The sequence below is a fragment of the Sturnira hondurensis genome, unplaced genomic scaffold (genome assembly GCF_014824575.4).
Source record: "Sturnira hondurensis isolate 20B ecotype Veracruz unplaced genomic scaffold, ASM1482457v3 Scaffold0008992, whole genome shotgun sequence".
Classification (NCBI taxonomy): domain Eukaryota; kingdom Metazoa; phylum Chordata; class Mammalia; order Chiroptera; family Phyllostomidae; genus Sturnira; species Sturnira hondurensis.
This window is the reverse complement of record NW_028081623.1, coordinates 4,815,142-4,839,276: the sequence shown is the minus strand read 5'-3', so window position 1 is coordinate 4,839,276 and position 24,135 is coordinate 4,815,142. Positions and strand designations below refer to the sequence as shown.

General features: G+C 38.6%; 1 protein-coding gene across 1 annotated transcript in view; it reads left to right on the top strand.

Annotated features, from left to right (window-relative positions):
• POU6F2 (POU class 6 homeobox 2) overlaps positions 1-7,514 on the top strand; it is a 460,076-nt gene extending 452,562 nt beyond the window's left edge. The window contains exons 8-9 of the mRNA XM_037056530.1: positions 2,844-3,012; positions 6,650-7,514. Coding sequence (XP_036912425.1) covers positions 2,844-3,012; positions 6,650-7,154 — 674 coding nt within the window. The 3' untranslated portion in view covers positions 7,155-7,514. The remainder of the gene's footprint in view (positions 1-2,843; positions 3,013-6,649) is intronic.
• The last annotated feature ends 16,621 nt before the right edge of the window (positions 7,515-24,135 follow it).

The window sequence follows — 24,135 nt, the reverse complement described above, 5'->3', positions numbered from 1 at the left end:
AATGTGCAAAGAACACCACAGCTGGGCTCAGAATTACCAGATATGCGCACTCATTAGAACAGGTGCACAGAAACCTACACAGTTTATCCTATATCAAACCTTGTTAGGTCTCCACAGTCATCAGAGATATAGTTTCTGTAAGCAGGGATTTGGGAAAGTCTGAACAGTCAAACAATTGACCTGACAAATGTCTCAAATTTGTTTAAGATTTACATATTACTGTTTAAAATAGGTAAATTTGAGATTATTCTTCGCTGGGTTTGGTTTTTCAGTACGCTTTTTTAAAATCCCTGGCATATAAACTTGATTCTGAGACAGCAAAGAATTCATAGTCAATACAAGAAAAACCAAAACTATAAAGTGAACATAAAGATGCATGGTGATAGTTTATGGCATAGTGGAACCCCTGGTTCACACGATCACAATTCCCATCATTTTCTACAACCCAATGAAGTCACCATATTGCAAGTAAGCTGTTCTCCCAAATTGCATTGCATGTTTCTAAATGGTTTATTTCTCAGAAATATTTGGTAAATATGCCCATTATTTGCCTTGAGAATAGCACTAAAAAGTAGATGGATGTTTACATAAGGCAGTTAATTCACACTTGGCAGCTTCTTTAAAGATGCATATTTCTTTTATAACAATCCCACAAGCAGAGGTTGTAGAAGGGTGATGTTGAGAGATGGTGACTATTCAACAACTCCTTTAGAAACCCCTTTTACTGATGCCCTGTGAAATGTTAATGCCACAGACATACTATACTGCCTATCTGTTCTGTTTATATACTGTGGCCCTCTAGAGGGCCACAACTGTTGTACTAATTAATACTTTTCCACAATTTCCACCAATACCCAGAACCAATCTTGCCTGCCTTCAGAATGCAAGACAGGCTCAGCAAGGCAGCAGGTCTGAGAAGAGCTTGGAGATGAGGATAATAATGAAGGAGCAGCCAGAACCAGTTAAAGGAAGAGCCTTTTTCAGTCTTTTAAAGGAAGAAATGAGAGAAGGGCCTCAAAGCTGCTATGCATGTAGATGTAACCTCCTGGAGTCCCTCGCAAATCCTTCAAGCTGCTCCAGGCTGCTCTTATGGTGGGATTTAAGATCTGGAGGGTGGCCTTCACCAGGGACAACCCAAACAAGTCTTTCACTAGCCAAGTGTTACTAGCTTTCTGGGGTGAATTTTGGAGAGGAAAATTCAGGATTTTAATTAATCTTAACAACTAAACCAGTTTTATAGAACTCTCTGCCCCTGCCCATGTAGTCTCAATGTCCTACACTGAAATATTCACCAAACTTCACCCGACCCCACTCCATCCTACCAAACCCCTTGCAGGCTTTGCTTCTTCCTGCATCTGTGCCTCTCTGGCAGCTGTTCCCACTGACCAGAATACAGTGCCTTCATTCTCTGAAAGCTGCTCACTGGGTAAGACCCAGATGAACCCTTTCCTGTCACCTCTCCTTTCTTTGCCAGTTCCAGTGTGGATGTCACACCATCACTTCTGCTCGGTATTTTTCTCTAATTTTTCCCATTCATACTATTGGGCCCCTCACTCCACTCATTAGGGATCCTAGGAGTCACTTTAATACTTACAGACTGATTTCTATGGTGATACCACTTTTTAATCTTTCCATGATGAACTTATGACTAATGACTTGTAAAATTCTGACCGGCACAGTGTACATCTGAATTGCTGAGCCTATTGAGTCTATTTGCCCTGTAATGGGAGAATCTATACATGAAGCTCCAAGCTCCCCAGAATTTTTAACATTTTTACTTAAAAGTTCTTGAAAAATTGGCCCTTGAGATGCAAATATTTCTTTCTCTTCATGACAACAAGTGTCTCCACAGCCCTGAACCCAGAAGACTAATAAAATCCATCACAGTCCTTAGACAAGTACTTGAATTTACTGAAATTGATGGGTGATTGTGCAGAAAGAGAAAAACTTTTCACCTAAGTCCTAAGAATGAGGTGAAGAACAATAGGGTTGCTGGCAGGGAGAATGGCTTCACTCCAGGCAGGATGGAGCAGCACTTTGTAATCTTCCACTGTCTCCCACCCATGCAGTCTCCAGCTTGGTGTGTGCTTTCATTTATCCAGGAATCAGTAGCCAGGGGAGGAGAGTTTCATTCTCCAGCTGTTGTGTCATTTCCCTTAGTAAATCCTAAATTGACCGAGTTATCTGGCACCAAAGGAGACTTCCTGCGCTAGGCATTTTTTATTATGTGCCCTTTCAGGGACAAAGGCATCTGTGTCAGTAAACTGCTTTATGGGAGTGGGATATATTTTCCTCACAGCTTCATAGCATGCTCTTTTGAAGAGTTAATGTGAACATAAGAAATTATGCAACATTGCCATCTGTTAGCCTGGCTGCATTGGTAATTGAGTAAAGGAAAAACACAAAATACTGTTTTCTTGAAGGGCAATTCGTAGCACTAAAGATTTCAATTAAGACATTAAAAATTGAAATCTTTCCATTTTTATATTTTTGTGCAATATTTGAACATACTTATGAGCGAAATGCTGTTGCTTCCCCCATAGCAGGTGCCTTCCTACACTATTTATTAAGCCCTGAGGAACATGTCCTTGTATTGTGGAGGTGGCAGTGTAAGCAACCCTGGAGTAACTGGAATAGAAATATCTTGAAGAATGATTTGCGGAGATGTAATGAGTTGAGGATGGGGGTTTGGTGCCTCACCTGGGAGACTAAGAGAACATCACGTAGTGTGTTTCCCCACCACTGTACTATTAAAAGGATCAGTTTCCCATAAACCCTAATGAACAGATATTACTCAGTTGTGTGCTGATGTATTGATCCTATTTTTAAAAACATCTCCACAGATCCTCAAACGGCGGCGGGTGAGGTGGATGGGGTTAATCTGGAGGAGATCCGAGAATTTGCCAAAGCTTTTAAAATCCGGCGCCTGTCCCTTGGCCTGACCCAGACTCAGGTGGGACAGGCTCTCAGTGCTACAGAGGGCCCTGCGTACAGCCAGTCAGCCATCTGCAGGTAACCCGCGCCTGCATGCTGCTACCTCTCCTGGCCTGCCGATCTGGATCTCATTTGTCCTTTTGGCTCAGCTTTTCTTCGGGTGGGGAAAGCTGGAGGGTAAAGTGTGGGAACAAAGTTTAGGGTGGCTGTATGTTGAAACTGATGATACTGATGAAGATTAAAGTGCTAAAGCAGACTTGCGGGCCCTGGCTTGGTAACTCCTGTCAACTAGCAAAGAACCTCCAAGGCGGTCTCATTGGAAATACTCTAACCCACCCCCCTACACAGCTGAGAGCTACTCTCTCCTGTCTGTAGATAGGTGTCCTGTGCAAATGTAAACCTGCCAGCCCCAGTTGGTGTTAATGTTCCCACCATTTCTGCAAGGGATGGCTATCAGGATTTCCCAAGAAAATTCAGCTTTTAAAAAAATATAACTACCTTGTGAACTCAAAGGAACCTTTTAACTTGCCTTCTCAGACCCAAGTTCAAAAACACATTTTTAAAAACAACCAGCTGCTTTCCATGGCTCAGAAAAGGGTACTGAGAATCTGGCCTAATCTCACCTACCCTAACCACCTCCCCCAATAAAATAAATAAATGACAGAATACAGCCTTGGTTGTGTTCAGGTTGATCTGGGTCAAGCCACCAGAAGCAGACTCTGTGCATGCATGTGTGTGTTGCACTAATCCTATGTTTATGCATGAGGTAACAAAGGCACTTCTGTAAGAGCTTTTTCCTCTTGGGCAATGCCTTATGAGTCTTCCTCCATCAGGAAAAGCCAAGAAACCAACTCTAAACTCATTTAAGTGGATTTTTTTCTTGGTGATCCATGAAATGCTATCTTTTTATCTGCTCTTTATACTTTTAATGTATTCCCCAAAGGATGGAAGTGTACTTTTCCTGCAGTTTAAGACTAAGGTTATAAATAACATCAGTATGGGGTAGTAGCTTGCAGCTTACATTTTGCTCAATGATTTTCCATAAAACCCATTGATTGTTGTTAAATACAAAAAGCGCCATAGGATTCTCTCACTTCTATGGCCTCCCCTACTGTTTTTTCTTATAAGATACCTCCCTGTAGAAAATAACCTTTATTCAGTCTCTACAAGGATACTACTGTGGGGAAATTTGTTTCAAGGCTTGTATATGTTATTCCAAACAATATGTACAGAAGGATCAACACTAATAAGCAGCATCAATGATATGAATACTGTTGCTCCCTGTCGGGAAACATTAATTTTGTTTCATCTCGACAGCCTTCTGATACAGGCAGCAACAGGTTTTTTAAATTGTTGCCAATTTGCTATTGTTGCTAAAGCCTTCTTGGCTTATTTTTAGTCCTAAAATCTGATTTCTTTATATTGGTTTAAATGTTATTTAATGTTTTCACTAACATGGGCAGTATTTCTTGGGCATTCCCAATCAAATATGTTGATATCTAAAGTCTTCCCCAGGGAAAGCCAAAGAAGCTATGGCTCTGATGAAAAGAGACCTTGGGAATTCACTGTGTAACTGAATATATCAAATGCCTTGACTTTTTGGCCTTTTTCTAGCTTCTGGAACTTCAGTGAGGTACTTTTAGGAGCTAACTATCAAAAAAAAATGAACGTTTTCTTGGAAGAAACCAAACTCTTTGGAACAATTCAAGTTAGCTTAATGGTGACAAGGAATCTGCATTTAAGCTTACATATTCAGGTGTCACTCCTCCTTCTTTAGCTGCAGGAACTCCCAAGTGCTGCTGTGATAAGTCCCTCCTTATTAGAGACACAGAGGAAAAAGCATTGCCAACACACTGGGTTCCCCTATCATAAGCTTTCTCCCTGTGCCAAGGCCTGTGAAGCCTGTTATCATGCTATCAAGAGTTTGAGTTTGGGGGGTGTTGTAGTGAATGGTGGTAAAATGTGGTATGTGGCAATTAACAGGATAGTAAGAGCTCTGGGGAAGCATGCCACGTGTGACAAGCTCATTAATTGACATTAAATGATTCATTCATTTTGTATTGAAAACAAAACGTACCTCTTCCCTCTTTGACTGGTACTGGAAATTGGGTTTCTCTAAAATAAGTAACTCCTTGTACTATGCTTGGAAGGAAATGTTATAGGAATCACATTAAAATTTGATAGCATTTGCACTTCTTATCACAACATATTTAAGATGCAGCTCCAAAACTAAAAAATTATTGTACATAAAGGAAGCTTATCCTTTTGTGTTGTCTTGTGGGCATCCTCATAAAACATAGTCTGACTGACTAAGGCAGGTTCATTTTAGTTCCATGTAAACAGACTACTGTAATAAGATGCACTCTGCAGTCAGACAGTTTCTCACCAGTACTGAACCTGAAAAGAGAGAGGAGAATTTTGCGTATCCAAAGTTTTCATACTAGAAAACTTTGTACATTTCTATTAGAAGAGGGTTGTAAATTTCTGTTTAGAATAAACAAGCAAAAGGAATTGGAATGTTTTTGTATTTTATTAAAAATGAGTATGAAGTTTATACCAGAATGACCTGTTAAAGCACTGTACATAATTTTGTCCAAGATGCTTTATATGTTTTAAAGTCAGTGAGTGTAGCAAGAATTGCTGATGGTGATTGATATACAGAAAACCTCATTTACAGAAAATAATATTCAAGCACAGTTTGCAGATATCACACATTAAACATAGCTTGGTGCCCTGGTGCAAAAGTACAGTCAGGGTGAACAGGTTTTAGAAGGCACAAGGTGGCCTTAGTTCATCTGGGGAGGGGTGTCCATATGTTCAGCTGCTTGAGTCAGCAGTAAAGTAGCAACAGGACATGGTTTACCTGGAAAGGGAACATGTTACCGAGTTACTCATGGTGAAAATTGTTTGTTACCAGAAGGTTGGGGGTGGAAGAAGAGAGAGAGAGAGAGATTAAAATTAGACATAAACAGAGATGAAAAGAGCTATAAAAGAAACTTGTCCTAGTTGGCATCACTATTATAATAAATGTAACATTTCGGGAGAGGGGAGAGAATCATAGGGGTAAAGGGGAAGGACTCACATGAACAAGTATAAAGGACACATGGACAATAACTAAGGTGGGGGGCGGAAATGGGAGGGAGATGGGGAGCACTGTGGGGGGCAGGGCTGGGAATATAAGACAGAAAACTGTACTTGAACAAGAATTAAATAAAAAATAATAATAAATGTAATATTTCTATCATCAAGTCAGTGGGGGGAATTTAAGGAAAACCAAATGTAAAACATAAAAAGAATCATTTTAAATGAAAGAACATGACAGCTGTTGTCTTTGATATCACTTTCTGGTGTTAATTTTTATTTTAAGGTTTCTGAAGATTGGGAAATTGGTGCTGGTATGATTAAAATAAAAGTTTAGATCTCAAGAATTTACAGGAAAAAGATCTGAGAGATGTTTGTTTCTATTGAGAAGGCTCGCATGTTGTACTATCTCCACCTTCCTCACCCTCATCCGTTTATGTGTGCAGGCTGCATGCACTGGCATGAAGCATGAGGGGAGGGTGGGTGCTGGCTTGAGCTGGAACAGCTACCTTGCAGCTAGCTGATAATCTGGAGTGAACTCGCTCTGCCAGTCAGTTGGTCAGGCAGGCAGGCAGGAGGCCCACCCTGGCAGAGGACTCAGTGTAAGACTGTTCTTTCTCAATTTTCCCCTCAGACACACCATCCTGAGAAGCCACTTTTTCCTACCACAGGAAGCCCAAGAGAACACTATAGCTAGCAGTCTGACAGCCAAACTGAACCCTGGCCTTTTGTATCCTGCCAGGTTTGAAAAGCTGGACATCACCCCTAAAAGTGCCCAGAAGATCAAGCCGGTGCTTGAGCGGTGGATGGCTGAGGCTGAGGCCCGCCATCGAGCAGGTATGCAGAACCTGACCGAGTTTATCGGGAGTGAACCATCCAAAAAGCGCAAGCGGCGCACCTCCTTCACACCCCAGGCCCTTGAAATCCTCAATGCCCACTTTGAGAAGAACACACACCCATCTGGGCAGGAAATGACCGAAATTGCCGAGAAGCTGAACTATGACCGGGAAGTAGTTAGAGTTTGGTTCTGCAATAAGAGGCAGGCCCTGAAGAACACAATTAAACGCTTAAAACAACATGAGCCAGCAACTGCCGTTCCCCTGGATCCCTTAACAGACTCTCTGGAAGAAAATTCCTAAAGGAACACCCACCCAGAATCAGAAGCAAACTCTGCAGAAGCTGAACTCCATCCTTGCGACTTCACGAAACAATAAATAAATAAATAATAAATTAAAAGTAAAATTAAAATAGCCCTAGTCATCCACCTTGTTAGTAAAAGACTAAGAAAACCACCAAGTGGACTGAATGGTTTATACATGTCCGTTGGTTTTCCAAAAAGAAAATAAATTTTTTTGAAAATTTTTAAACAAGGAATGATCCATACTACAGGTGTGTGAAGTAGGATAGTTCTCTCTCCCACCTGTCTCCCCAAAGCCAGTTTTTTAACGGACTAAAAGCGAACCAAATAACTACTACTTTTTTTGTATATTATAAAAATATGAAACGTTTTAAGGAAAAAGGAAAACAAAACTAAACCAAAAAAAAACAACAAACCAAAGCTTTGATCTGTTCAAAGCGAATACAAGCCTGCCACCTGGAGGAGGGACTGCATTCTTTCAGGTTTTAAGTGCTGATTCACTATGAAACCTATTAACCAAAGTCATTGCAAATGCGATCGTCAGTCTGCTCTTTTCTGCGTGTAAAGTTGTGTTTTGAAGTTTTACATTTATACTTAATGGAAAACTAAGAAGCCTGATATCTCCCATCTTTCCTATCTATTGTCACCACCTAAGGAGTGGGTGCCATTGTTGAAGCAATTCCATAAGGCTCACTATTGGTTTCTATTTTGGCTGGACAGGGTTCTCTCTCTCTCTCTCTCTCTCTCTCTCTCTATTCTTTTTCTCTCACTGGAGGTGAGCATCCTGGATTGTGTGCCAAAATGTTCCTTGCTTTCTTCTCACTATGACTTGTGGATTTGAGAAAAGAAAATGAAGCTTGCATTTCTCTTTTTCCCTCCATTTTCATCTCCCTTGTGCGTGGCCCCAGGATGCTGGAAGGCCACAGAGTGGGAACAGTGTCTTTTCCACTCAGATCCCAGTGAAATGCAAAAGAGACTCCAAAATAACTAGGACTTTGCCCAGTGAACTGTCAACATTGGCATAAACTGTAACGTTGTGCTCACTGTCCACACCAGAGCTTGGGATTTTTCTTAATCTGTTGGCCACGTACATGGAAAGCTGACCAAAACTAATTTTGTAATATAAACATAAGCTGCACATTTGGTTCAATATTTACATCTATGTTATGCTTTTGTACAAAGCAATTTCTCTCAGAAGTCTGATAGCCAAAGAAATGTCTCAAGATTTCAGTCAAAATACACAGATAGCATGCACACATTCATGTAAACACACACCAAGAAAACAAACCAAAAAGAAAGAGATAGTGACTGGATCTTTAAAGGCCATCATGTATCCTGTAAATCCCATTTTTTCTGCTACTACTTTCATTTCAATAGCAATGGCAGACTTTTTTGGAGGTGGGCAATTGTTCTTGGGATATATAAATGGAGCAGAAAGTTGGCAGACATATTTAAACAATTGGAATTGGTCTTTGAGTTCTTGAGGGGAAAAGAAGTTTTAACAATGAAGTGCCTCCTCTCAAAGGAGAAATACAGAGTGTTTTATCTCACATATCAGAATAGCCTTCACTATTAAAGCCTAGGAATTATTTCATTTTTCAAAATAAGTTACTCAAAATATCTGTGGGCCAAAATACTAATAAACCAGAAGCAAAACTGAGATTGGAGAATTGCTGTGCAGGTGAGTGAGCACTTGGAACCTGCAGTTGGTGTTTTCTGCAGGTAAAAGGTGTTTAGTTAAAGGAGCAGGCAAAAGAAAACCATTGTCTTGCCTGCTTTTGAAATGTAAATATTCCTGAATAATTAATTAATAAGCATGCTCATGTACTATCTACAAGTAAATTGTAAAGGAAAAAAGAGAACCCCCCACCTCAAGTTGTCCAACTAATTAGAAATGCTGTCTTCCCTCAAACTCGGTAAGGGTTTGAGTCTCTTCCAGTAGCCCCTTTGCTGGTTGCATATATGCAATGGTAGAATTGTCTCCCTTCCTCAGATGATTCATGCAGCCATCAGGAGATCACCAGCAAGGAAATTCAAAGAGAAAAATCTTGGAAGTGGAAGCAGTCACTTGCAAGGGTGTTTCCATTTTGCCAGTCTAATACTAAATTGGACCACGGCTAACTTGCTATTCAACGGGAATGACATCCTGGTACCCATCCTGCCACTTCAAAAACTGCACAGATGCACCACACCAGAAATCCAAAAGTGTATTGATTTAAAAGATTCTGTGTTCTACAAGACCTGCTCCAAATTTCATCAAGAAAACCTCCCAAAGAAAAGTTACAAGGTAACATATGATGGATGCTAAGTGTTATGCTAGCAGCAGTTACATAAGGCCTGCTCAGTTTCAAGATCTATAATTGGGAAGGTATAACTGAGACAGTGAAGATATAAAAATAGTCTTCCAGAATGAAATATAAAGAATATATTTATCCCACAGTCATAAAACCACTCATGTGCAGTGATCTTTTTATTGCTTTATAATTTATATTGTTATATAAATTATTTATAAGGTGTTGTAATGCTTCTTATATTAATTTTTACAGATAAATTTTTTGGTACAAGGCATGAAAAGGTGCCTCAACAGATTTTTAGGAATACAATTATACTGTGTATAGTCTTCAGGACCATACCTATTGCTTAATTTTATTACTTTTCTTATTTTCATTTGTAAACAATGTCATATGCCAATAGCATTTAAGTACTTTTTATATTTTCATGAACTAAAGGTTAAGGTTGTCACTAACAAAAAATAAAAGCCACTTTGGGCATATGTGATTGAATTTCAAGCTTCAATATTTTTCTTACATATTTTTAAATTATTGTCATCTTCATTTTCTTCTTGTTTGATGAAAAAGAGAAGCAACTGATGTTATATTTAACACTTGTTCAAACATTTTGAACAGTTGAGAATTTTAATTGCATTGGAAAATTCTGGTTTCTTTATATGTAATCACATAAACAAGCAGGTACACACACACAGGCACACAACAAAAGAAGAAGAAGGCAAAAAGAACTAGGAAAGAAAAAAACAAGTAGAGGTGTATTAAAGAACTCAAGCTATAACCAAAAAAAATTGTAAAATGCCTTTGCTCATTTTCTCTATGCTGGACCAAAGCTCAATAGTAGGGATATGCACATTGTATAGATATGGCTAAATGTTGCTGACAATCTCGCAATACTAAACTGTTCCTAATTTAAGACAAAAATAAGAAATACAAACTGTTCATCAGTGTTTTACCTCAGCACTCTACTTGTACCCAGTTAATGACCAAGCTTAAAAAAATGGAGAAAAAGAAAATTGACTTTCATTTAAATGTTTAACTGTAAAATCTGTTTGGATAACATTTTGTAGTAAGCTATTTGTCATGTGATTTGCTTGTCTTCAACTTGAAATTACGTGAAGCACATTTATTTATTTGTTGTTGAGAATGTGATTTTTTTTATCCTACGTGCTGTGATCTAGACAGATCACCAGGGTCACTGATGAGGCACCACACAGAACTGTTCCTCTGTGCCTGGAGCAGACAGTAGGGTGGAGGGCAGGAAAACAGAATGGGTTGTTTTGAAACATCACCATGATGAGAAGTTGACATACTGAACTTGTGACCAAGAAGCCAAACTGGATATTTAAAAGCTCCTTACTTGCTCTGACATTGAAACCAAAGCTGATTTATCTGCACAGGTTGCTTAACATTTAAAAAAAACTGACAAAACTGTACTTAATCTAGAGCAATATCTGTATGGTCAGTAAAGCTGCACTTTGTGTATTTCCTAACAGCTTCAGATCTGTCACTTTTAATTTGTACCATAAAAAAATAAAGAATTGTTTGACATGAGCTCCTAGGCTAAGTGTATCTTGAACTCATATGTCATTTAAATTGTAAGCCTGTAGATAAGCATATATTATAACCCTAGATGTTAATAAAAGGAAGGGGTTAATATGATTATTTTAAATTAAATACTATAGGAATTAAGATTCCTTTGGTTGAAAGTAACAGAAATCTAACTCAAACTTAATTAAACAGAAAGAGACTATGCTGTCTGACTTGACTGGGAAGTCTGAGGGTGGACCTCAATCACAGCTGGGTTCAGTGATTCCAAGGATGTCATGAGCCTGTCCTGCATGGCTTCCTTCTCAGACCAAGACCTCAGATGTCGAGTTATGCATCTGTCTTTAAACTAAGGACTGTTTTGGATGATGGTGTATTTGTCTATTCAAATATACCATCATCCTATTGATGCCTATACACCACCATGCCTATTTGAACACAATGGCCATCTCAGGTTCACATACCCATCATTGTCTGTAGTACAAAGCATAGGCCTCATGATAACAATCCCATAGGACTACAAGTATGAAGGAGGGTGTCTTGATGAGAACCAGAAGACAGAAGGTGAGAAACCAGAGTAAGAAGACAAAACCCAGAGCCACTGAAGTCTGCTACTAGCACCTAGCTATGTGCCAGATGTTATAGAGAACTCTGCTGGGAGAGGTTTTGCTACTCTTAAGCATTGTTTGTCATTGCAGGTTCTGGAAAATTTAGAACTTAAAGTATGCTCCTGCTTGAAGTTAAATGTAGGTAGGAAGGGTAACTTCATGTTACTAGATAATTTACTAATTTGAAAGGAAGATAGGGATATCTTGCTATAAATACCAATAATTTTTAAATTTAGAGTCACAACCTTCATATTTTAGTGACCTTTAGCAAACAGTTCTTATACTACATAGAGATCCATATATCAACTTGAGGTTATGATTGATAAAAATGCTTTGGAGCAAGCAACAGAACCAAAAATTTAGTGCCCATACCTTATAAACCAAGGGCAGGGGCCAAGAAGCTCCCAGACTGACTTTAAGAGCAGCAAAAAGGTGCTGATGCTTCTAACTTCATGGGTGGGAAAAGACAGAATGAAGTCATTTTCAAGCTTTCTTTCCATCTAAAATACTCTTAAAATAGTCTGGGTAAAAGTCTGGTCTATGATAATACCTTTTATAAAATATGTCTGACTCAGAAACTCTACAATGTCTTCTTTAAAAAGATAGCCATCTCTTTCTGGCCCCATTTATCCCCCCCTTTGCCCTCTTCCATCTCCCCCAATCCCTTTTTCTTTCTGGCTATCACCATACTGTTATTTGTGTCTGTGTGCTTTATTCCTTCACGTTTTTTACACCCAGCCCCTCAAACCCTGACAGATTGACAGCTCCTCTGACTGCTGTCAATCTGTTCTATATGTCTATGTTTCTGTTTCTATTTTATTTGTTATTTTATTCATTAGATTCCACATGTAAGTGAAATCATATACTATTTGTCTTTCTTCGACTGACTTATTTCACTTACCATAATATTCTCCAGGTCCATGCACATTATTGCAAAAGGTAAGGTTTTCTTCTTTTTTAAAGCTGAGTAGTATTCCATTGTGTAAATGTACCATCTTTTTTTTTCATCTACTTATCTACTGATGTTCACTTAGGCTGTTTCCATATCCTGGCTATTGTAAATAATGCTGCAATGTCTGTTGAGCTGTACACTTGAAACACGTATGGTTTTGTTAACCAGTGTCCCCCCACTAAACTAAAAAGAAAGAGAACAAGGATAACATAACCTGAAAGACAAAGTTTGAGGAGAAGCAATTTAATTTTAACCTGAGTTACAAATTAATTTATCTTCAGAACACAATTTTTTCAGGATTTAAAAACATTTCTGAATAAGCTGTTTTTATTAAAGTACATCTTCAACACTGAAATTAAAAGAATCATAAATCAGAATAAAGAGAGAACATTTTAAATAAATAAATAAATAGCCATCAACTAAATTCAATTAATTTCATAATCCACAAATATCTACTCAGCACTTTGTATGTGCCAGAAACTTTTATGTGTTGAACCACAGAAATAAGCACATGAATCCTTGCTTTCAAGAAACTCATGGTCATTGTGCAAAAACCAGTAATATTTCTCTACAAATTAAAATCATCTCACATTTCTTGTACTATAATATTCTACAAATAAAATCAATTTCAGCATTGAAATGATGAAAAGCAGTTTTGAGGCAAACTTTGAAACAATAAATGAGCAGAAGTAGCCTTGTAAGTCAATCAGCAGTATCTGTTTTAAACAATTCCAAAAGCAGTTCCAATAATAATTTTCCACTAAACCATCCATGCACACATAATCTATTCAATGGCAATTATAGCAGAACAATGGTTGATAAGTTTAATTTAAAAATCTATGATTGTAAAGAATTCAAAAGCAGCGCATCACAAAGTAAATGAAACTAGCTCTTTACTAACGCACAGGTCTGGGCTCCTCATCCATTGCACTGCCCTTTGGATGGAGTCTAAGTGAATACCTCTTCAGACTCATTTGGCTTATTTGCTGTATCATGAGGAAAGCCATGGTCAGTGAAAGAAGACTACATTTAAAGACGTTTTCAAAAAGTTGAGAGGATTAAAGGAAAACAACAACTCATAGTCACAGACAACAGTATGGTGATGACCAGAGGAAAAGGGTTGTGGGGAAGGTAGAAGAGGGCAAAGGGGGGATAAATGGTGATGGATGGAGACTTGACTTGAGATGGTTAACACACAATACAATACACAGGTGATGTATTATAGAGCTGTACACCTGAAGCCTCTATAATTGAATCAGCAAATGTCACCCCAATAAATTCAATTAAAAAAGTAAAAAATAAATGGGTTTTCAGTATATTGGATTAAAATTTATCTAAAACATATGACATATTTCTGTTTTCTTCAGCTTATTGTGGATGTAATTCTTGATAAACTTTCTTCTTCTCTTTGCTTTATCCTCATTAATGACTCCATCCTTTAGCCATCCAAAGCAGAACAGTCATACTGATCCTTGTACACATGCCAAGTCACCAAAAAATCCTAGCAACTGTGCTTCATGAATTCCTTTTGATTCAGTCTCTTGGTTTCCAATACCCCACAACCCCCACTGCTATGACTTAGTTCAAACCCACCCACTTCTTGCCTGGTACCATAAACACAGGCCCAGAGAAATCATTCTAAAAGACCAATATAAATGTATCTCTCTTTTATTTAAAATCTTGTAAAGTTTACCATTGTCTTCAGAATGAAAAATGAACTCTGGCACAGCATACAGTCCCTTTCTCAATCTGGCCCTTGTTTACTTTTAAAGTCTCATCTCTCATTCATTCCCAGTTCATCCAGTTGTATCCTAGCCTCACCAAACTGTCTAAAATTCCTCCAATTTCCAAAGCATTTTGGTACTGTAACCTACTTTAAACACCCACCCAGTGCACTATTGACCTATCCAATTTCTAGTCATTCTTTAAGACTTGTTTCTGTTTAATTTCACAAATAATTATTAAACTCCTACCATGTGTTGGACATTCTGCTGCCTTCATAGTAGTACATACTGAATTTGTATTTTCATCATGCACCACTTTCATGTGACAAAATCACTGCCAAAAATCTCTGAATGGTCTATGGACTTGGCATATAGATAAATGTATTTTAACAATATATTACTTTAGAGAGTTATTATTTGTATATGACATATCATCCTTACCTAGTGAAATTAACAATAATCTCATATTTATATAGTTTTCAAGCTTTCCTATACATTGTTTTATTTGCTCCTAACATAAATAAGCCCTTAGAAGTGTGATGATTTCTATTATAAATGAGAACTAAGGATTATAAAATCATTAAGCTTGATCAAGAGACCCTAAAGTTCATAAATAGAGCTGTCACTTGAATACATTAGGAATCTGAGTATTCACCAAGGTGGATACACACTGAATCCAAGTGAAATGGTATCTGATTTCACTATATCTTTGAATCACCAGTGTAAAGTACAGTATCTGATGTATGGTACACTTCAGGAAACATTACTGTTGTTGACAATAAATTCTAATTATCTAATTACCAAGTCCATTATGATTTAGTCTGAACAATTAGTGCTTGGCAGAAATAGTAAAAGATACATAAAGGAAAATTAGAAATGCCTATACTTGTGCTTTTTCATTATCACTGTGAATTGGGTGCTCAGACATAAACACAGTGAGCTTTAATCATTCCAAAGTCAAGTTAGTCAAAACCATTAAAAAGTAAGAGAAAGTCACTGAGTCCTACAGTTATTTGACTAATCCCATCAGCAAGTAAAGAACGTGCAATATGTTTGGTAACAGGAAGTTTGTCTGGATCAACTCCAGAGCTTTCTCTGATACTTCCATGCTGCTGTTAAGAACTTCACTTGTCTTTCTAGCTTTTGAGGGCTTCTAGCTTTACCATACCTGACGAGATGTCATTCTGGAACAAATCACACTCTTTTTTAAATATGTTTTATGGATTATGCTATTACAGTTGTCCCATTTCCCCCCCCCTTCATTCCCCTCCACCCTGCACACCCCCTCCCACCCACATTCCCTCACTTTAGTTCATATCCATGTGTCATAAGTTCTTTAGCTCCTACATTTCCCATAGTATTCTTGCCCTCCCCCTATTTTCTACCTGCCATGTATGCTACTTATTCTCTGCACTTTTTCCCCTCTCTCCTCCTCCCACTCCCCTGTTGATAACCCTTCATGTGATCTCCATTTCTATGGTTCCATTTCTATTCTAGTTGTTTGCTTAGTTTGCATTTGTTTTAGTGTGGTTGTTAATAACTGCGAGTTTGCTGTCTTTTTTACTGTTCATATTTTTTAATCTTCTTTTCCTTAGATAAGTCCCTTTAGCGTAGCATATAATAAGGGCTTAGTGATGATGAACTGCTTTAACTTGACTTTATCTCAGAAGCACTTTATCTGCCCTTCCATTCTAAATGAAAGCTTTGCTGGATAGAGCAATCTTGGATGTAGCTCCTTGCCTTTCATGACTTGAAATACTTCTTTCCAGCCCCTTCTTGCCTGATTTCGTTTGAGAAATCAGCTGACAGTCTGATGGGAACTCCTTTGTAGGTGACTGTCTCCTTATCTCTTGCTGCTTCTAGGATTCTCTCCTTCATTTTAATCTTGGTTAATGTAATTATGATGTGCCTTGGTGAGTTCCTCTTTGGGTCCAAATTCTTTGGGACTCTCTGAGCTTCCTGAATTTCCTGGAAGTCTATTGCCTTTGCCAGATTGGAAAAGTTCTCCTTTATTACTTGTTCGAATAAGTTTTCTACTTGTTGCTCTTCCTCTTCCCCTTCTGATATTCCTATAATTCAGATGTTGGAATGTTTAAAGATGTCCTGAAAGTTCCTAAGCCTCTCCTAATTTTTTAAAATTATTCTTTCTTCATTCTTTCTGTTTGGTTGTTTCTTTCTTCCTTCTGGTCCACTCCATTGATTTGAGTGCTAGGTTTCTTCCCATCACTATTGTTTTCCTGTGCATTTTCCTTCATTTCACTTAGTGTAGTCTTCATTTTTTCATCTAATTTGTGACCAGAATCAACCAATTCTGTGAGCATCCTGATCACCAGTGCTTTGAACTGTGCATCTAATAGGTTGACTATCACTTGGTCACTTAGATGTATTGGCTCTAGGGCTTTGATCTGTTCTTCCATTTGAGCCATTTTTTTTCTCTGGGTGGGCCTGTTAAGTATGAGGGACATAGCCTTAGGTGCTCACCTAAGGGCGGGGCAACCCAGTGGCTGAGTTGTGATGTTATATGTGTGAACGGGGTCAGAGAGAGAACAATGGTGCTTGCTCTGCCCTCTCTTGGATTACAGTGCCTTCTGCTGCTCCCCACAAGCAAATTGAGCCATTCTTGTGCTGGTTCTCAGGTGGGTGGGCTTGTGTACATTCTAGGACCCTGTGAGTCTCTCCAAAAAACTCTCATATGAGGCTGAGAGTCTCTCTCAGCACCTCAAATTCCATGAGTGTTTTCTATTCTTTTTTTAATGTTAATTGTTGTTCAAGTAGTTTTCTGTTTTTTACTCCCATCCCAGCTCACCCACCCAGCCCTTCCCCCTCCCTCCCATTTCCAACCCCTTAATTTTTGTCCATGTGTCCTTTATTCCTGTTTCTGTAAACCCTTCCCCTTTTCCCCTGAAATTCCCTACCCTCTCCCCTCTGGTCACTGTCAGCCTGTTCTCTATTTCAGTGTCTTTGGTTATATTTTGCTTGCTTCTTTGTTTTATTGTTTAGCTTCCTGTTAAAGGTGAGATCATATGCTATTTGTCTTTCAACACCTGGCTTATTTCACTCAGCATAATGCTTTCCAGTTCCATCCAAGCTGTTGCAAAGGGTAATAGCTCCTTCTTTCTTTCTACTGCATAGAATTCCATTGTGTATATGTACCATAGTTTTTTGACCCATTCATTTACTGACGGGCACCTAGGTTGCTTCCAACACTTGGCTATTGTAAATTGTGCTGCTGTGAACATTGGGGTGCATATGTTCTCTGGGATTGGTGTTTTCAGGTTCTTAGGATACAATCCTAGCAGTGGAATTGCTGGGTCAAAAGGCAGGTCCAATTTTAGTTTTCTGAGGAAATTCCATACTGTTTTCCATAGTGGTTGTACCAGTCTGCAATCCCACCAACAGTGGACCACAGTCCCCTTTTCCCCACAACCTCTCCAACATTTGTTGTTTATTGCTTTGTTTATGATAGCCATTCTGACTGGTGTAACGTGGTATCTCATTGTGGTTTTAATTTGCATCTGTCTGATAGTTAGTGATATTGAACATCTTTTCATATGTCTTTGGATATTCTGTATGTCCTCCTTAGAGAAGTGTCTGTTCAAGTCCTTTGCCCACTTTTTAATTGGGTTGCTCATCTTCTTTGAGTGGAGTCGAGTGAGTTCTTTGTATATTTTGGAGATCAAACCTTTGTCTGAGGTATCATTGGCAAATATGTTTTCCCAAACAGTTGCTTCTCTTTTCATCTTGATACTGTTTTCCTTAGCCATGCAGAAGCTTTTAATTTTGATGAGATCCCATTTGTTTATTTTTTCCTTTACATCCCTTGCTCTAGGGGCCATATCAGTAAAAATATTGCTGTGTAGAATATCTGAGATTTTCCTGCCAATGCTCTCCTCTAGGGCTTTAATGGTTTCCCAGCTTATATTTAAGTCTTTTATCCCCCTTGAATTTATTTTGGTGTATGGTGTAAGTTGGTGCTCGAGTTTCATTTTTTTGCATGTAGCTGTCCAGTTCTCCCAACACCATTTGTTGAAAAGGCTATCTTTACTCCATTTTATTATACTGCCCCCTTTGTCAAATATTAATTGATTGTAGAGATTTGGGTTTATTTTCTGGGCTCTCTGTCCTATTCCATTAGTCTATGTGCCTGTTTTTATGACAGTAACAGGCTGTTTTGATTACAGTGGCCTTATAATACAGTTTGACACCAGGTATTGTGATCCCTCCTACTTTGTTCTTCTTTCTCAACATTGCAGCTGCTATTTGGGGTCGTTGATGGTTCCATATACATTTTTGAAGTGTTTGTTCTATGTCTGTGAAATATGCCATTGGTACTTTAATAGGTATTGCATTGAATCTGTAAATTGCTTTGGGTAGTATGGACATTTTGATGATGTTAATTCTTCCAACCCATGAACACAGTATATGTTTCCATTTGTTTATGTCTTCCTTGATTTCTTTCTTCAGTGTTGTGTGGTTTTCTGCATATAGGTCTTTTACCTCCTTGGTTAGGTTTATTCCCAGGTATTTTATTTTTCTTCTTGCTATATCAAATGGGATTTTTTTCTTGATTTCTGCTTCTGCTGTTTCATTGTTGGTATACAAAAATGCCTTTAGTTTCTGGATATTGACTTTGCACCCCACTGTTTTGCTAAATTCATTTATTAGATCAATCAGTTTTTGGTTGGAGTCTATAAGATTTTCCATGTATACTATCATGTCATCTGCAAACAGTGACAGTTTTGGCTCCTCGTGTCCAAGTTGGGTGCCATTTATTTCCTTTTCTTGTCTGATTTCTCGGCTAGGACTTCCAATACTACATTGAATAGAAGTGGTGAAAGTGGACAACCTTGTCTTGTTCCTGATCTTAGTGGAAAAGCTTTTAGTTTTTGCCCAGGGTATGATGTTGGCTGTAGGTCTCTCATATATGGCCTTTATTATATTGAGGAATGCTCCACCCATTCCCACTTTGCTGAGTGTTTTTATCATAAATGGGTGCTGTATCTTATCAAATGCTTTTTCCACATCTATTGATATGATCATGTGATTTTTGTCTTTGCTTTTGTTTCTGTGATGTATTACATTTACTTAATTCCAAATGTTGTACCATCCTTGCATTCCTGAAATGAATCCTACTTGGTCATGATGTATGATCATTTTAATGTATTATTGGATGAGGATTGCCAATATTTTGTTGAGGATTTTGGCATCTCTGCTCACCACCAATATTGGCCTGAAGTTTTCTTTCTTTGTTGTATCTTTATCTGGTTTTGAAATTAGGATGATACTGGCTTCATAAAAAATGTTTGGGAGTCTTCCATAATTTTGAATTTTTTTGAGTAGTCTGTAAAGGATAAGGGTTAGCTCTTCCTTAAATGCTATGTAGAATTCTGCTGTGAAACCATCTGGTCCAGGGCTTTTGTGCTTTGGGAGATTTTAGATTACTGCTCAATTTCATCTGCTGTTATTGGTCTGTTCAGGCTTTCTCCTTCTCCTTCACTGAGTTTTTAAAGATTATATTTTTCTAGAAATTTGTCTATTTCACCTAAGTTTTCAAATTTCTTGGCATACAGTTCTTCATAGTAGTGTCTTACAATCCCTTCTGTTTCTGTGGTATCAGTTGTAATCTCTCCTCTTTCATTTCCCATTGTTTATTTGGGTCCTCTCTCTTTTTTCTTGATGAGCCTGCTAAATGGCTTGTTGATTGTCTTTGTTTATCTTTTCAAAGAACCTCCACCTGGATTTATTGATCCTTAAACTTGTTCTTTTCATCTCTGTGTCATTTAATTCTGCTCTGGTCTTGGTTATCTCCTTCCTTCTACTTGCTCTCGGCTGTCTTTGTTGTTGTTCCTCGAGTTCTTGCAGGCATAGTGTAAGGTTGTTTGAAATGTTTCTATGCTCTTTAGGTGAGCCTGTATTGCTATGAACTTTCCTCTCAGGACTGCCTTCACTGTGTCCCATAAGTTTTGGGTTGTCATGAGTTCATTTTCATTTGTTTCCAGAAACTTTTTAAAATTCTTCCCTAATTTCTTTCTACACCCATTCATTGCTTAATAGCATGATATTCAATCTCCATGATTTTGAGTGTTTTGGGTTTTTTCCTTGGGGTTTATTTCTAGTGTCAGTCCCCTGTGGTCAGAGAAAATGCTTGGTATAATTTCAATTTTCTTGAATTTGTTCAGTTTTGTTTTGTGTCCTATTATGTGGTCTATCTTTGAAAATGTGTCATGTGCATTTGAAAAGAATGTGTACTTAGCTTTAGGATTAAGGGCTCTACATATCAGTCAAGGCCATTTCATCTAGGATGTTGTTCAATGCCACAATATCTTTATTGATATTTTGTTTGGGAGATCTGTCCATTTTTGACAGTGGGGTGTTAAAATCCCCTACTATAATTGTGTTGCTGTCAATATCTTGCTTGAAGTCCTCTAAGATTTTCTTTATGTATTTGGGTGTTCTTCTGTTGAGTGCATATATATTTACAGTGTTTATGTCTTCTTGGTGGATTCTTCCCTTGAGTATTATAAAGTGACCTTCTGGGTCTCTATGCCCCCTTATTTTGGAGTCTATTTTGTCTGATATAGTTATGCTACCCAAGATTTTTTTCCTGTCCATTTGCTTGGAAAATTTGTTTCCACTCCTTCAATTTCAGTGTGTGTAGGTCTTTGTCCTGAAGTGGGTCTCCTGTAGGGAGCATATGTGTAGGTCATGCTTTTTTATCCATTCAGCTATTCTATGTCTTTTCATTGGAGCATTTAATCCATTTCCATTTAAGGTTACTATTGATAGGTGCTTATACATTGCCGGCTTTGTACTTGTGTTCCTCTCTCTTTCTTTTCCTTCCTTTCCTTAGAACAGTCCCTTTAGCATGTCTTACAGAGCTGGTTTGGTGGAGGTGTATTCTTTTAGTCTTCTTTTATCTGGAAAGCTCCTTATGTTGGTTTCTATCTTGATTGAAAGCCTTGCTGGGTAAAGTATCCATGGTTATAGCCCTTTGATTGTGATTACTTGGAAAATTTCTTGCCGTTCTCTTTTTGTTTGGAGGGTTTTCATTGAGAATTCAGTTGCTAACCTTATCCGGGCTCCCTTGAATGTTATTTCATGTTTCTCCCTTGCTGCCTTTAAAATTCTCTTTTTGTCTTGGAATTTTGCCATTTTTATCATGGTGTGTCTGGAAGTGGGCCTCTTTGGGTTCCTCTTGGTTGGGACTCTGTGTTTCCTGAATTTTTGTGACTTTTTCTCACATCAAATTAGGGAAGTTTTCCATCATTATTTTTTCAAACAGGTTTTCTATCTCTTGCTCTTTTTTTTCTCCTTTTGGTATCTCTATTATTCAAATATTATTACATTTCATATTGTCTTGCATTTTTCTTAATCCCTCTTCATTTTTTCTGAGCCTCTTTTCCTTTTCTTCCTCTTTCTGGATGGTTTTTTCTATTTTGTCCTCCAGCTTGCTAACCCAATCTTCTGTTTCATCAATCCTGGTTTTGATTCCTTCTACTGTGTTCTTCGGTTAGGTATTGTATTCTTCATTTTCTCTTGGCCCTTGTTGGTAGTTTCTATTTCCTTTTTCATGTTGATATAGTTTTCAGTGAGTTCATTGTTGTTTCTGGTAATTCACCGTGAGCTCATGGAGCTTCCTGATAGCCATTGCTTTGAACTCAACATCTGATAGTTGAGTTGCCTCTATTTCATCTACCATTCTCTCTGAGGTTTCCTCCTTTTTTTCATTTGGGAATTATTTCTTTGTCTTCCCATTGTTTGTGAGATTCTTCTTGTTAGCCTCAGCTTCTTAAATTGATCTGTTCTGACTTCCTGGGTTTATGGTGTGAACTTCTGTGGTAGAATACCTGTGAGATTCAGTGGTGCAGTCTTTTTCAGATATCCTGGTGTTCACCACTTCCACCTACTCCTTTTTGTGATCAGTTGTAGGAGTAAGGCAAAATTGTTTAAGACATCAAGAGAGTATTCTATGCTATTTACTGTATCAGCCAGTAAGGAAGAGATAGGAGATCCTTTGGCTATGTATAGTGTTAACCGTGATACTCCACCCAACTAGCCTCTTTTTAGAATGGATGGAAAAAAGATACGACTCTGGTTGGGGAGGGAAGGATTGTGACTTGGATCTAAAAAGCAGTGAGGTTGTGGCAGGTCAGATTCTGAGGTAAGGTGAGAATAAAGAATAGTAAATGGGTATAGTGTGTGAGAGAATAGAGTTAACCACTAGAGTAACAGAGTTCAGGAAACAGTGAAGTGGGCTAAGATCTGGGAGGGGTGTTGTGTAATATTTACAATTGTATGGAACAGCTATTATTTACAATAAGATGAGAGCAATGATTTTATGACAGAATCTGTGAGATCTAGATACCAGGAATAGGGAGTATTGGAACTTCAGTACTGTGCTAATACAACACAGGTGAAGTGAAGAACAGTAAATTAGCAATACACTATGAATGAGAGGACAGGGGAAACCTGTCAAATGATACAATATAACCATCCAAGCAAAGAAGACTAAACAGAAAGAAGAGGAATGCAAAAATATTATTCAAAAAATGTAACAATAATGAAACAATAATAATACAAATATGTAGTATCTTGCAGGTTCTCTGTAATAGCAAAGTGAAATTTGTCTCTCTGTCTCAGCTGTTGAGATGCCCCCTCTTTGGGTCCAACTCTTGTCTTTCCACAGTTCCAGGGTTTTTTTTCCTCATTTGTGGGTATTTCAAAAAAGAAAAAGAAAGACTGAGGATGGTAGAAGAGATAAAATTGGAAAGAAAGGAAGAAGGAAAGAGAAGCAAAAGGAATTGAGTGATAAAAATGATAAAAATTTAAAAATAAAAAATTACCTTAAAAAAATCAAACAAACAAACAAAAAACCCTCTTACTGGTTTCAAACTGGCCAAACCACTTTTTCTGTTCTTCACTTCACCTGTGTTGGCTGGCTGGCTGCAGCAGGCTGAGGGGCAGGTTTACAGATGTGGGCTCTGGGTTTCCTGAGGCGTGCGTGCTCTCTCCAGGTCCACAGGTGTCCCACAAAGCTCTCTCCCAGGGTTTCGGGCACGCGCCTGGTCAGGCCACCTCCAGTCACAGAGGCTCCACACTCTTCCCAGAGCTGTGCATGGGTGCTCACAGCCCATGTGTGTTTGCCACTCAGTCTTTACTCCCCTCTCTATGACTTCAAGCAACCAGGTCTCTCCCAGTGCCCCTCAAATCCTGCTTGGCTGGGGAGGGAGCACCAACCCAGCTCTCTCCCAAGAGCCCTGTGGACTGCCCAGCGGGCCCTGGGTCTGGAGCTGCAGCTTCCCTGTTATTCACACTGATCCCTGGACCCTTGTTGTCCTGAAGCACTCTTCTTACCAAATGGCTTTTCAATGTCTGCTACGATTTTCAATCTCCTACTTTCATATATGCCGTGATACTGTTAGCTGTCTGCTCTGTTCCTCCGTAGATCAGCCAGGTTTCTCTCCCTTGTATAGAGGGAAGTGGAATCTGCTTCCTCTTACTTAGCTGCCATCGTCTCTCTCTTCCCCCACAAGTGTTTTCAATTGTTGCTTTTAGGCTTTATTTCCCATCACTGGGGTCCTGGGTTGCACGGTCTGTCTCACTGCCCGTTTTCACCTGGTTTATCTGCTCCCGAATGTATGACCACGGTCAGCCAGCCGCCTTGCACACCTCACTGGGTCTGCTCATTGCCACCCCACGCTGGGTCTGCAAGCCACCGCTTTTTCCTGCCTTGACCCCTCTCTGCTGGCCACCAACTCCACCCATCTTCCCAGTCTGGATGAATAGTTGTTGGACTTCCATACAGTTCAATTTTCTGTCAGTTCTGGGTACTTTTTTTGTTCCTAAATTTTTGTTGTCCTTAATT